Source organism: Electrona antarctica, assembly GCF_951216825.1.
Source record: "Electrona antarctica genome assembly, contig: scaffold_41, whole genome shotgun sequence".
Lineage (NCBI taxonomy): Eukaryota > Metazoa > Chordata > Actinopteri > Myctophiformes > Myctophidae > Electrona > Electrona antarctica.
The window spans coordinates 930,982-946,123 of record NW_027638439.1 but is presented as its reverse complement, the minus strand read 5'-3'; the positions used below and the strand labels follow the sequence as shown (position 1 = coordinate 946,123).

The following is a 15,142-nucleotide window of genomic DNA, read 5'->3' as shown; positions in this document are numbered from 1 at the left end:
ACATTATGAATAGAAACACCTTTGCTAAAGTCTAAAGCCTTGCAATAAGCGACCACACTAGTAGGCACCCAATCCATGATCTCCTCAGCAATTGAGTTGAGTATTTCCAACGTACAATACTTTTACTTCTACTCCACTATTTCTTAGACTTAGAGGAAAATGTTGTACTTTAACTCCACTACATTTATTTGAAAACTTTAGTCACGTTGTAGATTTTGATTATTATTGTTGCAAAACACACATTAACTAACGACTTCAGCCCTATATATTTCTGCTATTTTCAAAATATCTGTTTTTTGAAAACTTAACTTAAAATAGGACATCCTACATGAGTACTTCTACTTTTGGAACTTGAAGTACATTTTGATAACAATACTTTTGTACTTTTTCTCAAGTGCATTTTGAATTCCAGACTTTGACTTTGTAACAGAGTATTTCTATATTGCGTTATTGATACTTTTTACTTAAGTAAAACATTTTACCACCACTGGAAAACCACCCTTATATATTTGCTCAGAATTTTCCTCTCTCTAAATTCATGTGTAAATTCGTCTTCCGTTTGCTTTAGACGAGTGTCTAAGTTATTTCACACCTCAGTGGCTCGCTGTGTTCTGTATTAACCCTGTAACACCCGGATTAATTTCTACTTGCAAAAACCTTACTACTACTTTTTACTACTAGGACTTATCAGAGGAAATTATGTAAAAAAAGAAAAACAATAATAATAATTTACATTTGGGGGATATCTTTCACAATAATGTTCTAGACATTCTAATGATCACAAAAAAATATATATATTACAGGCATTTGAATTACTTTTATCAGGGTTAAAGGTCAAAGGTCATAGGTTAATTTTGTCCAGAGATTTTGAAGTTGTGTAAATGTGTGCCTCTGTGGGGGGTATTTATATGCAAATATCCAATGGCATTGCAAGACTAAACAATGAACATCAATGATGATGTTTAGGTGAAAAAAAAGGTGAAAAAAAGAAAAAAATAATAATTAAGTAATTCATTAAAATAGAAATGTTACCAAGAAGCATCGTTGGGGCTTACAGGGAGACAACCACATCCCCTATGCATTCTGTGTTACACCACCATTTTTTCCTACTCAGTCTGTGTCTCATAGGAGGGCTTTGGGCAGTTCGGACACCCGTCCACCAGTGACATCATCATTAGGCAGATTTGTTTTAAACAAGATTTGTTTTAAAATATATTTAGAATCTTATTATCGTGATAACGATGGCTTCAACTTTTGCATTGCAACTTTTCAGGAAAAGAAAGCCTGCCGTTTCTATTAGCTTGGATTCACCATCGATGATGTCACTGGTGGACGGGTTTCTGAACTGCCCACAGCCCTCCTATGAGACACAGACTGAGTAGGAAAAAATGGTGGTATTTTATCATGAACATTAGTTAGAACTAATTATAGGAAGAGAAGTTGAAAAGTGGTGAAGTGGTCCTTTAATGACACACAACTGTAGTCCCCTCTGCATTCTGTGTTCTGTATTAATGACACACAACTGTAGTCCCCTCTGCATTCTGTGTTCTGTATTAATGACACACAACTGTAGTCCCCTCTGCATTCTGTGTTCTCTATTAATGACACACAACTGTAGTCCCCTCTGCATTCTGTGTTCTCTATTAATGACACACAACTGTAGTCCCCTCTGCATTCTGTGTTCTGTATTAATGACACACAACTGTAGTCCCCTCTGCATTCTGTGTTCTGTATTAATGACACACAACTGTAGTCCCCTCTGCATTCTGTGTTCTGTATTACAACCACGTCCCTCTGCATTCTGTGTTCTTAGGGGTGTAACGATACATATTAACAGCAATACACCATTCACGATACATGGTTGACGATACGATACATGGACCATATCGATACGATTCAATGATTTTAAATCGATATAGTAACTATTTAACGAAGAAATAAAATGTGGATAGTGCATGTTTTTTAAGGGAACATGTATGAATTTGGATATAAATAAGAAAACACAGTGATTCTCTGCAAAATACATAGACATTATATTAAACTAAGTAATTAAACCCCCTCTTTTTATGTTTTCTTCTTAAAATTGCTAAATAGCACGCACAAAAACGTAGTATTGATACAATCGATTATTTGCATTGTAGAACGATAAACTTCCAGTTTAAATAGCCGGTATGAAGATGGAATGAGTGTGTGATTGGATGAAGCGAGAATCATGTGATTGTGCCAGGCCCAATTAAAGGGCCTGGCAGCAACTGCACTGAGGTTTCCTGACTGAACTTGGTCTGCGCACGTTCTGTGACAGGCGCGATGCTCATTACTCTCTGCATTCTGTGTTCTGCATTAACGACGCACAACTGTAGTCGCCATCTGCATTCTGTGTTCTGCATTAACCCATTCTGGGCGGGAATCCCTGTTGGTGTTCTAAAGCATTCTGTTCTACTTTAGCTATTGAAAAATAGCAGATCTACAAGCTCATAGCGCGCCACCGATTGGCGCGCTACAAGGTCGCTTGTAGGTCTGCTATTTTTTAGCTTCTGGGTGGTCCCTGGAACTACATATATTGAGATGGGGGTCCGCGGTCCCAATAGAGATAATTCTGGGGGTCCTTGATATGAAAAAGGTTGAGCACCACTGACATAGAAACATAGATTTTTCAGAAAAAAATTAGGATTTAGAAGCCTTTTTTTTAATCGACCTCAGTCCAAAATGGGTTAATGACGCACACCTGTGGTCCCCTCTGCATTCTGTGTTGAGCATTAATGACACAAGCACGTCCCTCTGCATTCTGCCTTCTGTGTTCTGCATTACTGACGCACACCTGTAGTCCCCTCTGCATTCTGCCTTCTGTGTTCTGCATTACTGACGCACACCTGTAGTCCCCTCTGCATTCTGCCTTCTGTGTTCTGCATTACTGACGCACACCTGTAGTCCCCTCTGCCTTCTGCCTTCTGTGTTCTGCATTACTGACGCACACCTGTAGTCCCCTCTGCATTCTGCCTTCTGTGTTCTGCATTACTGACGCACACCTGTAGTCCCCTCTGCATTCTGCCTTCTGTGTTCTGCATTACTGACGCACACCTGTAGTCCCCTCTGCATTCTGCCTTCTGTGTTCTGCATTACTGACGCACACCTGTAGTCCCCTCTGCATTCTGCTTTCTGTGTTCTGCATTACTGACGCACACCTGTAGTCCCCTCTGCATTCTGCCTTCTGTGTTCTGCATTACTGACACACACCTGTAGTCCCCTCTGCATTCTGCTTTCTGTGTTCTGCATTACTGACGCACACCTGTAGTCCCCTCTGCATTCTGCTTTCTGTGTTCTGCATTACTGACGCACACCTGTAGTCCCCTCTGCATTCTGCCTTCTGTGTTCTGCATTACTGACACACACCTGTAGTCCCCTCTGAATTCTGCATCCGCGTCACTCTGTCCGTGACACGTAAGTCTTTAAAGTTATTAAAAAATGGCGAATAAAACATATGAAACAATAGCAGAGCTTCAAGTCTGGTGGCAGTCATGGTTGCAAACAGATACATTATATATTCGAACATCAGACTCTAACTGGGTCTCATTTTTGATCACAAGAAGCAATCAAAAGATAATGCTTTCACTGTAAAATACAGCAGAGCATTGTGGACTGTGCTCACGTGATCTGTGGTTTATTAATTGGCACCAGTGAGTCATTTTATCATATTCATTCTTTAGCGGACTGATGTAGTTTCAGTTGCGCTTGGTAGTGTAGTGGCAAAAATGCATATAAACACTATGGTATTGATTAATTGAATGTAGCCTACTAGTAGATGATACTTAACACTCTAATTACCACCTGTTCTTCACTGACCAACTCATTAGAGACTGCTGACTCATGTAAACCTATTTCAAACTGTGTGAGTTAACTATAGAATAGAGTCCATTTAAGGCAGGACCATCTCTTGTTACTCCTGAAACTCTGTACACTGCTGAAAGTATAAAATATGTGTGGGACATGTGTGTGGGGGGGCTTGGGGAAGCTCTGGAGGGAGACACTAGTCTCTCTCTGGTGTGATGACATATACAATAAAAGAATGGAGTTCGAATCCTGATGGTTGAGTCCTGCTTCTTCCTGATGATGTTTACTTACTAATAGTAATATCAAAAGCTGCCATTACAATTTTGGCGTCACGAACAGGATCATTATTTCATCTTCACCATAGATGGATACTTGATCAAAAAGAATCTTAAGATGGGAGCGAAACAAAGCAGAAAGAAGTTGAAGCGAGAACTCAATGACCAACAGGAGAAAGAAGTGACGTTACTGCGAGAACTCAAGGACCAACAGAAAGAAGTGACGTTACTGCGAGAACTCAAGGAGCAACAGAAAGAAATGACGCTATTGCGAGAACAACTTGTGGAGCGACAAATCAATGACCTGCAAGAACAACTTGACAGAAATATGCAACAACAACTCAACAACCAACAGAAAGAAGTGATGCTATTGCGAGAGCAACTTGACAGATTTGTGGTGAAATTAGCAGATCTACAAGCCAACACTACGCCTGATGACTACAACAATATGAGGCAGAAGGAGCCAAACCACAGCGGAGACACACAACTGACTGTTACTACACCCAAGGAACAGCCCGCAGACAACAGCAACAACCATGAACAACCTGAACCCCTCAAAAACAATCAAGGACAGGGGGGAGCAGTTGTCACAGCGACACTTTGTCCAAGGAAGCTATTTCCATTCATTCCATATCCAGAACCTCATCCTCATCGGGGGACTGGGGCACAGCACTCAGAAATAGACACATATTCTTCAACAGTACATGTGCAGCGACGCTGGACACCTGATGAACTGAAAGACATCATGAAGGACCTTCCAGACCACAAAGTCAACGTGGAGCGCTGGTGTGCAGCTGTGTTAGACTTGATTGAGATGTATGAGCCATCGGCAAGAATGCTCGAATCTGTATTTCGCAAAGTCTTTGGATTAAAATGGCTACATCTCAGGGAACATTTTGATGTGAATGGAGCACAAAATCACATTGTCACTGGACAGCAGCTGAATCACGGTGGTCTTTTTGACAGCATCAAAGCAGCATTTCCAGTACCCACTGATTGGCCAAAAATTCACAGCACTAAGCAATGGCCTGATGAAACCTGTGACACCTACAGGAATAGACTGGAGAACTGTTTTCAGAAGCACTGTGGTGTGCCACTAGACAACCCCGCTTTCAATGACTTGTTAAAAGTGTCCTTGATCAATGGCTTGCTCCCTGCTATCTACAAGTGTGTTATGACTTCTTGTATTGGCTGGGAAACCCGACCTTTGACCGAGGTGTGGGGTCACGCATTGCATGCTGAGAGGAACGCACTCTCACAGGACTTCATGAAAAAGAAGAAATTGGAGACAGCACAGCTGATGTTCTATGAGAACCTGCACCAGCCACAGGGAGAACAGCGACAACAAAATCATCAGTCACATAGGAGTATCAGGAGCCGTAAATGGAAACAAAGACAAAGAGGAAACAGTGACCCATATGACAGAGCAGACCAGTATGGGACAGGGCCTGTTCCATGCAACTATGAGCCAGGTGGCAATGCAGCGGCCTACGATCCACAACGGGGTGGACCACATCTACTGCATGGCCCCACATCAGGCTCCATGGGCCCCATAGCAATATGGACCAGGTGACAGTGTTAATACAACATGCACCAATCCATGACATGCAGAGTGGGATCCATGAAGGTTCATGTCCTTATGTCCTAAACGGTTTGATTTTCTTTATACGTTCTATTCATTGTCATTTAAAAAGAAATATATAGGTTAATAGTGATCATATGAGTATTTTAGATAACTTCCTTAAATATCACAGTGGAATCCAATCCAAAAATTATATTCTAATTAATAATACAAATGTTTTTTAATTGTTAGTTAAAATAGGCCTAAATTAGGAGAATAACGTCAGAAAATGTGAGTAAGTTGTTATTGGAACCTGTATATCCACAGATCCACACACATGCACTAAATAGATAAACAAATTGACTCATCTGTCTGGGGTGGCAGGGTTCACAGAGGTCGCCTGTGTGTGCTTGTGTGTGTGGGTGAGACAGACCAAAATACTGAACATTACCAAATACCAAAACATTTATGATGGCTTTTCCACAAGGTTGGATGTCCAATATTACTTTGTCTCCTGTCCATTATTCTGCTATTACTAGGTATAGATGTTAAGTAAGTCTCGGTTCTAAACGCACCACGTGAGGAAAAAATGCCATGTGGCAAGTACTTATTTTTATTTCCATGTAACGAAATGCGAAAGCAAATTCCACGTGATGATATATAAAAAATAAAGTTAAAGTAACCCGTAGGCTTTAGGTTATCGAGTAATATATTGCAGAAAATGTTGAACTGATGGAGATAGTATTAATAGGGATTAAACCTCACCTTGAGTATACTGTACATGTTTTAGCTCTTAGTTTGTGTGCAGCTTTCTAAATGGGTTTGATGATGGTTTCTGCAGGGCTAGTCATCTATCCATTATTCTGTGAAAGTTACTCACAAACTAAGGGGGGGAGAAGGGGATATTTATTGGGAATATTATTCCTATTAAGTCAATATTGGAATCCACTTCCACACAAATATTAATGTCCATACAGGTACAGGGATCAGCCTCTCTCCCCTCTCCTTTGCTCAGCTGGCAGGGGGAAGGGGGGTCAGAGGTGCAATGGGTATTTGTGTGTGTCTGTGAGTGTCCTGGCCGGGCCTGTTTGTGAGAGAAAGAATGTTGGGGAACAAATTAAAAATAGTATAGGATTAGGAATTAGCCTAGGAACAGTTCACTGGTATTATACAAGCTGTCCATTGGTATTCTACTTTAATTTATTTTATCTGGGTGTGAAAACAAACAGCCAGAGTGATATTGGAACATGTATATATATTTTAATTCATTTTTATAATTTTTATCATTCTAATTCAATTTAATTTTATTTAATTTTAATCATTTTAATTCTATTTAATTCTATTTCATTTTAATCATTCTAATTCTATTTCATTTTAATCATTCTAATTCTATTTAATTCTATTTCATTTTTATCATTCTAATTCTATTTAATTATATTTCATTTTTGAGTGTAATTAATTTTTATCATTTTTATCATTCTAATTCTTCTAATTATATTTAATTATATTTCATTTTAATCATTCTAATTCTATTTAATTATATTTCATTTTAATCATTCAAATTCTATTTAATTCTATTTCATTTTAATCATTCTAATTATATTTAATTATATTTCATTTTAATCATTCTAATTATATTTAATTCTATTTCATTTTTGAGTGTAATTCATTTTTATCATTCTAATTCAATTTAATTCTATTTCATTTGAATCATTCTAATTCTATTTCATTTTAATCATTCTAATTCTATTTCATTTTAATCATTCTAATTCTATTTCATTTTTATCATTCTAATTCAATTTAAGTCTATTTCATTTTTTAGTGTTTTTGAGTGTTTAAAGTGTATTGGAACATTGAAATATTTGAAGTCATGTTAATTATGTTTAATTCTATTTACAGTTTTTAATGTTTTATGTTTTATTTGCTGTGAGGAATTCTCAAATCAGGACTTTTATGTCAAGACCAGTATGAGTCTAAAACAGTCACAGGGCCAAGATGGTTCCATTGAAAAAAACAAGCAAACAAAAACGTAGTCTTATATTCAGAGTTCAGACCAATAGGGTCATTGTTTAACAAAAAGCATAGCATTATCAAAAATATGCCAAAATGTCCGGTGAGTTTTAGATATGTTGGAGGTGAAATTATACTGTCAATGGTGTCTATTTAACCAAATAATTATTGTTGACTACACCGTGTGGGACTGGGTGACTGATAGCATATGCGCAATGCTATTTGTCACTGTCATCACACATGTACCTAACAATATAGTTGAATGTTTGTTCATGATTGTATCCCAGTGAATTATGATTCTAATGTTATTATATGTATTTTCTGGTGTACATGTAACTGAGGTTTTCAGTTACAACGAGAAATAGGATGGAATGTAGTGGCAAAAATGCATATAAACACTATGGTATTGATTAATTGAATGTAGCCTACTAGTAGATGATACTTAACACTCTAATTACCACCTGTTCTTCACTGACCAACTCATTAGAGACTGCTGACTCATGTAAACCTATTTCAAACTGTGTGAGTTAACTATAGAATAGAGTCCATTTAAGGCAGGACCATCTCTTGTTACTCCTGAAACTCTGTACACTGCTGAAAGTATAAAATATGTGTGGGACATGTGTGTGGGGGGGCTTGGGGAAGCTCTGGAGGGAGACACTAGTCTCTCTCTGGTGTGATGACATATACAATAAAAGAATGGAGTTCGAATCCTGATGGTTGAGTCCTGCTTCTTCCTGATGATGTTTACTTACTAATAGTAATATCAAAAGCTGCCATTACAGTAGTCATGGCACTCAGTTCCCACCTGATGTCGTGTGGGAGTTCAGACTGTTCCACACCATGCTGAATAACAGCTAGCTTACATAAGGTCTTCAGGCTAGGACTCAAGTCTAGGACGTACAGGTCATTGGATGTGTTGTATCCTTCAAAGAGGAAGGTACGATCTCCCACCATGCAACAGCACATACCATACGTCTTAGACAGGCCTTTCCCCTTGGGCTCAAACCTCATCCAGGAGAAGGTCTCTGGACTGAATTTCCACAGATCATTGGAGATCTGGTTATTGTTGTGGCCACCAATTATGTACAGCTCTCCATTGTAGTCAAAGGCTGAATGACCCCTGCGTCCTCCTGGAAGATGCTGTGCAGAAGTCGTGCTCAGCCAGAGGTTGGTCTCTGTGTCAAACACTCTGATGGTTTTGTAGTCCTGACCCCTCCCACAGCCCCAAATACAAACATCTTGGTCCCGATGATGGTGGCAGAGTGACCTGCTGATACAGGTGGTGCAGTTCCTCTGGTGTTGATTAAAGTCCAGACCAGTGTGCTGGTGTCCAACTTGTAGATGTCATTAATGAATTCAGTCAGCTGGATGAATCCTCCATGGATAAACATGACCTTCCCCAAGACACAGGCTGAGTGGAAGCACCTCGCCTCTGGAACAGTCCCAGAAACCTGTGGTTTGAACCATCTGTGTGCGTCAACGTCATAGGCATAGAGCACGTCACAGTAAGGATACCCTCCCCAGACGTAGATGGTATCCTCCAGAAGCACGGCTACATGGTAGCTACGTCTGGAGGGAATCTCTGGGTGACGTTCTCCTCGTCTGCGTGTCGCCGGGGGCAACGTCCTCCAGCGCAAGGACACCGTGTTGAAGACACACACTGCAATCTGATCCGTGTTGAGATGACGTGACCATTTAAAGTGGTACAGCTTGTGCTGCACTGCAACAGCAGCACCATGGTATTGTTTTGTTGCTCCACTCAGATGCAGTGTCCAGCAGAACATTTCTCACAGGTGGGTTGGTCAATCCACGAGGCTGATGACTGTCTATAGCGAATTGATCCAATATATCTCTCAGACGTTACTACAAGAAGTTAGAGCCGTCGTTAAAAGTCGCTAAATGACTTTTTGTCCACTTGACGACTGGTTTTAAAGGACATGGTTGTGATGACGACATTGTGACATTGTTGCGTGATGATGTCATTACGTAGATTACGATGGGGGGGACAGGCACGTGCACAGATAGACACTAGGTGGTGCTAGAGCACCTTCCCTTTTGCCCTCTGGACAGCAAAGTGCCCTCTTACCAAAAGGAAAATAAAATTTGCTTTGCTCTGGTGTGTCATGTACTTCTCATTTAGTCCATCTGCTTCCTGTGAAGTAAGGGGCGCTCTCATCACTATACATCATCACATTCTGGCCAATCACTTTTGGCGTCCTCACTTTTTAAGCCAGCCAATCAAATCATCGCTATGGGGTACACACGCACACACAAAGCTGGGCATAGGAGGGGCTTGCGCCACTACAAAATAAATCCACTTGACTAATGACGAGATGTTATATGTGCAAGAAGAGCGTGCAAGTACTGTGGTCGACTGGAACAAAAGTGGTATGTATGTATGGTATGCATGTCTCTAATTGACAATTGATGTTGACGTATTAACAGGTTTACTGCCCCCTGCTGGACGCAAAGCCAACCTCACACTGCCGAGGGCTGCGGGGGAGATTTAGAGGGTGCACACACAGCACAGAAACGGATGTTGTGGGCGTCCATCTTATGCTAAATAAATAGCGTCAATGCTAGCGAGCTAAACTATAGCCATCCTTGCTCTAGAAAGCGCCAATGTTTCCATCTAGACCACCGGATAATCAGCAAAGACCTCCGAACATCGCGCGTTGTATCCAGCCCATGGAGAGCTCCGTAGATTAGGAGTTATTCAGCTTTTAGTCAGCCTTTATAATGGGAGGTGGACGGCAGCGCGGTTGCGCGAGGATCGCTAAAGAAGGAAAGGCCGAGCCAAAATAATAATGAAAAAATAGAAATCAGCGATCCGGTTTGATATCAATAATAAAGCTTATCAGACGGAGTATTCCGCCAGGAGCGGAAGGTAATTACATTCCTTATGGCGGAGCGTTCCGCCAAAAGCAGTAAGTCTGTTAAGATATGTTTCAATGTTGGGCGGGTAACGTATACATGAATTTATGTATCAATGTCGGAAAGAATGGTGGTCCTTATTGGCTGTTGATGGTGACGTAACTAAGATACGCTTCTGTTGTGACGGGAGCCCCCTTCACGTCGTTCTACGACGTCCCGATAACCCCTCCCCCACGCTGGAATGTGGAAGTGTCGTTCTTCAAAGCCAACGTGTAGAACGGGTGACGGCTCCGCAAAGAAACGACAGATCACAGGTGGCGCTAGGGAGCTTGTTGATTGGCTTCTTCACCACGCGGCTGAGTATAAATCAGGCATTGTGACGTCATCACGGCCCGCCCAAAAAATACATTTTAGTCGACTAAAAGCAAAACCTTTCAGATGACTACTGCTACTACTGTGTGTGTGTGTATGTGTATGTGTATGTGTATGTGTATGTGTATGTGTATGTGTATGTGTATGTGTGTGTGTGTGTGTGTGTGTGTGTGTGTGTGTGTTTGTGTGTGTGTGATCCGCAGGGAAATTGTTAACGACACTACCGCGTCCCCTCTGCATTCGGTGTTCTGTAGTAATTACAATCATCTGCATTCACACTCGTGTGTTCTTTGCTTTGGTTTCATTTTGCAGACTGAAGGTAGTAAGCTCTGTTTCCATGGTGATTTCTTTCAATGACTTTCAAGTACCGAGAAGACATATAATAATAAGTCCACATTACACAAAAGGACAGAAAGGTGCTCTATTTCTAGGTTTCAATTCCTTATGCACCTTATGGTGAGTGTGTGTTCCTTACAGGGGCGGCCTTAAGGATCTGGAGGCCCCGTTCATGACGTCATAATTTTAATAATAATTATTTAGTGTATTATTTGACGCGCCACTCGGTGGCGCGCTATGAGCTTGTAGATCTGCTATTTTTCAATAGCTATAACATTAAGTATAACATAATGCTTGAAACACCAACAGGGGTTCCCGCCCAGAATGGGTTATGGTGTGTGTTCTGTTCACATTATGATGTGTGTGTTCCTTATGCACCTTATGGTGTGTGTTCTGTTCACATTATGATGTGTGTTGTTTGTTCCTTATGCACCTTAATTATGGTGTGTGTTCTGTTGATTTTTCTTTTATGTCTGATCAAAGAGTCATTGTTTTCTTCACACTATGGCAGAGGGTGGAAAACGGATAGGTGAAGGGTTTATTTTGTTTTCTACACTGTACACATACAAAGAGGGGATTGAAAATCGAAACGTGATTGGCAGACAACAGTGATTGTGCAACGTTTGGTGCAGATGGAAGCAACGGTGCACTAGGGCATTAAGCAACTAGTTGATAAAAGAAAATTAAAAAAAAGTTTATTTTTTATTTTTATTTTTCCCCCCCGATTTTGTAGGCCTCAAGATCAGGTAGATTATAGTTATAGTCACCATGTACACAGTTTTTCAATGTACAAATATTTATTTCCAAAACATTTCCAAAAAACAAAACAAAAACAAAGTTTAATTATTATTTTTTTTTTTACATAATAGGTAGTTAAACTAGGCAACTAGTCAACTAGTAAAAATGACTAGAAGTGAATGCCCTACGGTGCACCTATACGTGGCCCACCTGCTGGGACTATCTACCTCTGAACAAGTTTTGAAATTCCCTTTGGTTACCTTTTCCACCAGAAGAACTTCGGTTCTAGAACTGGTTCCGGTTCTAGATTATTTGGAACCCATTGGTGCTTTCAGGGAACGGGCGGCCATTTTGGGGGTTCCAGTTCCGAAACCAACCGTTTAGGGTTCTGAACCAATTCAGGTTCAGTGGAAAGAAGAAGAACTGAACCAGTTCAACCCTTGTGGAAAATGTTTTGTGATCTGTGGGGAGTATGTGTCTCTGATTTCTCTCTCTCTCTCTCTCTCTCTCTCTCTCTCTCTCTTCAATTCAATTCAATTCAATTCAATTCAATTCAATTCAATTCAATTCAATTCAATTCAATTCAATTCAATTCAATTCAATTCAATTCAATTCAACAGGCTTTATTGGCATGACATTTTACAAGTGTTGCCAAAGCACAATGACAGATATGACAAACAACAACATAACAACATAATATCAATGACATGAATAAATAAATAAAAATAAAATAAAATAAAGCAGGTGGTGCAGAAAATAAAACATGTCTCTCTCTCTCTCTCTCTCTCTCAGGTGGAGGACCTCCAGTGGCCAGGCGGTGAACAGGAAGTGCCCGTCTCTGTGTGCAGCCTGCCCTGCAGGACGGGAGAGAGGAAGAAGAGAGTCAAAGGTATTCGGTATACGGCGGTTCGAGCACTGCGGGTTCCCAAACTGTTCATCCAAAAGACCCAAAAGATGATGTAAATAGGTTTTCAATGTAATGTACGCAGAGTCGTAGGCCTATCTACAATAAGGCGAGGACAGGCGTCCGCCTGTCCAAATTCCATTTTCTGCCTGGCCAAAATCCACACACTGAGGACAAAAACAAGACCTGAGAACTATTAGTGGACAGTGGATTGGCTGTTGCGCGTATAGAGCGCGACCCTCAATCACCCATTGGAATGCAAATGCATGCCTTTCAGCCTTTGTATCCTACTGTCTGGCAGGTATATCTCTTTGAAAACCTTTTGTGCTACTGATGCGGGGGGACGACAATTAGCACATCTTGCCTGTCCAAAATGTAATTATTGCCTGCCCAAAATGTAATTCCTGGAAACGCCACTGAATGTACGTGTCCCGGGACCCAGGGACGGTCTTTTAGATTGGTGCCAGGGACATTTTACGAGTCCTACTTCAATGACGTTAGAGTACAGTACAGTACAGTATTGCATCCCAGGACCCGCGGAGGAGGGAGGGGTGGGGCTGGGACGGGGGGTGGGGGGAGGGGCATGATTTCGTCCTCAATTTAGTGAGTCTAAGGATGCAGTATGCAAGCTATTTGCATCACTGGACGTTGCCCAGTGGAAATAGCAGATTTTTTTTTACTTGAGTACTATTTTTCAAAAGAAATGTAAGAATCTGTGGAAAAAGTGAATCAATTTTGATGAAAGTTTAACTAAAATCTTTGAAAAAAGTTTGAGAACAAAGTGACTCACTAACTCACACCAACCTTCAAGTAAAGTTCAGGGACGAACGGGCAGAGAATGTTAGAGGGGCAATTTCAAAACTTTTTGGGGGGGAAATACCGGTAGCCGATCTACGAGCTCGGCTATTGTCGTTGCACGAGCGACACCTCGCTCAACTATAATGCCCCATTTGGACTGCAGTCACATCCAGTCAAATCCGATTCAAATCCGATTTATTTCTCAAAATCTGATCTTTTGTCCCGACCCGTTCACACTGCATTTACAAGAGACCAGATCAGATCTGTCTCAGATCTGTGTGTTCAGACTGGCAGCCAAATCCAGCCTGAATCAGATCTGTGCCACATCCAGATTGGAATCCCATTTGTCTAAAGTCAAAGTCAAAGTCATACGATTTGTCACACACGGTACCGCAGTGAAATTTGTTCACCGCATTTGACCCATCTCTTGGAGCAGTGAGCCGCAGCCGTGCCGCGCTCGGGAATCATTTGATTAGTAGATTTGACCCCCCAATCCAACCCTTTGATGCTGAGTGCCAAGCAGGGAGGCATTGGGTCACCTTTTTACAGTCTTTGGTATGACCCGGCCGGGGATCGAACCCCCGACCTCCCAGTTTCAGGGCGGACACTCTAACCACAAGGCCACTGTCTGGTTTTAGACGAACGTTTTTAACTCAAATCTTTGCTTCTGGAGGGGTCCCTGGAACAACATATTTTCAGATGGGGGTCGGAGGCCAATTACAGATTACATTTTTGGGGTCCTTGACATGAAATATTGAGTGATATACGTAGGCCTAGAAATGTAGGTATTTCAGAAAACTGTCAGGATTTAGAAGACATTTTTTTTCAGGCCTAAATGGGTTAAACAAATGGCATTCCAATCTGCACGTGGCACAGATCTGGATTTGTCTGCCAGTCTAAATGGGGCCTTAATGTACAATTCACCATTTACTGGAGATGTGACACACATTATATTTCTACACAGAGGGTAGAAATGGTTTCTTTCATCATGAAACGGATCAGTTCAAGTTCATCAGAGTTCAGACGAGGTCATATTCTCCTGAACGCTGCCTGCGGTTCCATTTATTTCAACACAATAAATAAATGCCGCCTGCATTCAATGGACGAGAGAGAGAGAGAGGGGGGGGGGGCGGGGGGACGAACTCCCTTTGATGTCTGTGTGAAGTGCATGTTGCCTGCAGAGAGTGTGTGTGTGTGTGTGTGTGTGTGTGTGTGTGTGTGTGTGTGTGTGTGTGTGTGTGTGTGTGTGTGTGTGTGTGTGTGTGTGTGTGTGTGTGTGTGTGTGTGTGTGTGTGCGGTGTGCACGTGTGTGTGTGAAGTGCACGTTGCCTGCAGTGTGTGTGTGAAGTGCATGTTGCCTGCAGTGTGTGTGTGAAGTGCATGTTGCCTGCAGTGTGTGTGTGTGTGTGAACCTAAGTGCACGTTGCCTGCAGTGTGTGTGTG

At 41.3% G+C, this 15,142-nt stretch overlaps 1 protein-coding gene across 1 annotated transcript in view; it reads left to right on the top strand.

Annotated features, from left to right (window-relative positions):
- The window catches only part of LOC306918082 (metabotropic glutamate receptor 7-like), a gene marked incomplete at its 5' end in the record, with an annotated part of 197,894 nt that overhangs the window by 115,559 nt on the left and 67,193 nt on the right, over positions 1 to 15,142 (top strand). Inside the window, one exon of the mRNA XM_079530969.1 lies at positions 12,790 to 12,886. Coding sequence (XP_079387095.1) covers positions 12,790 to 12,886 — 97 coding nt within the window. The remainder of the gene's footprint in view (positions 1 to 12,789; positions 12,887 to 15,142) is intronic.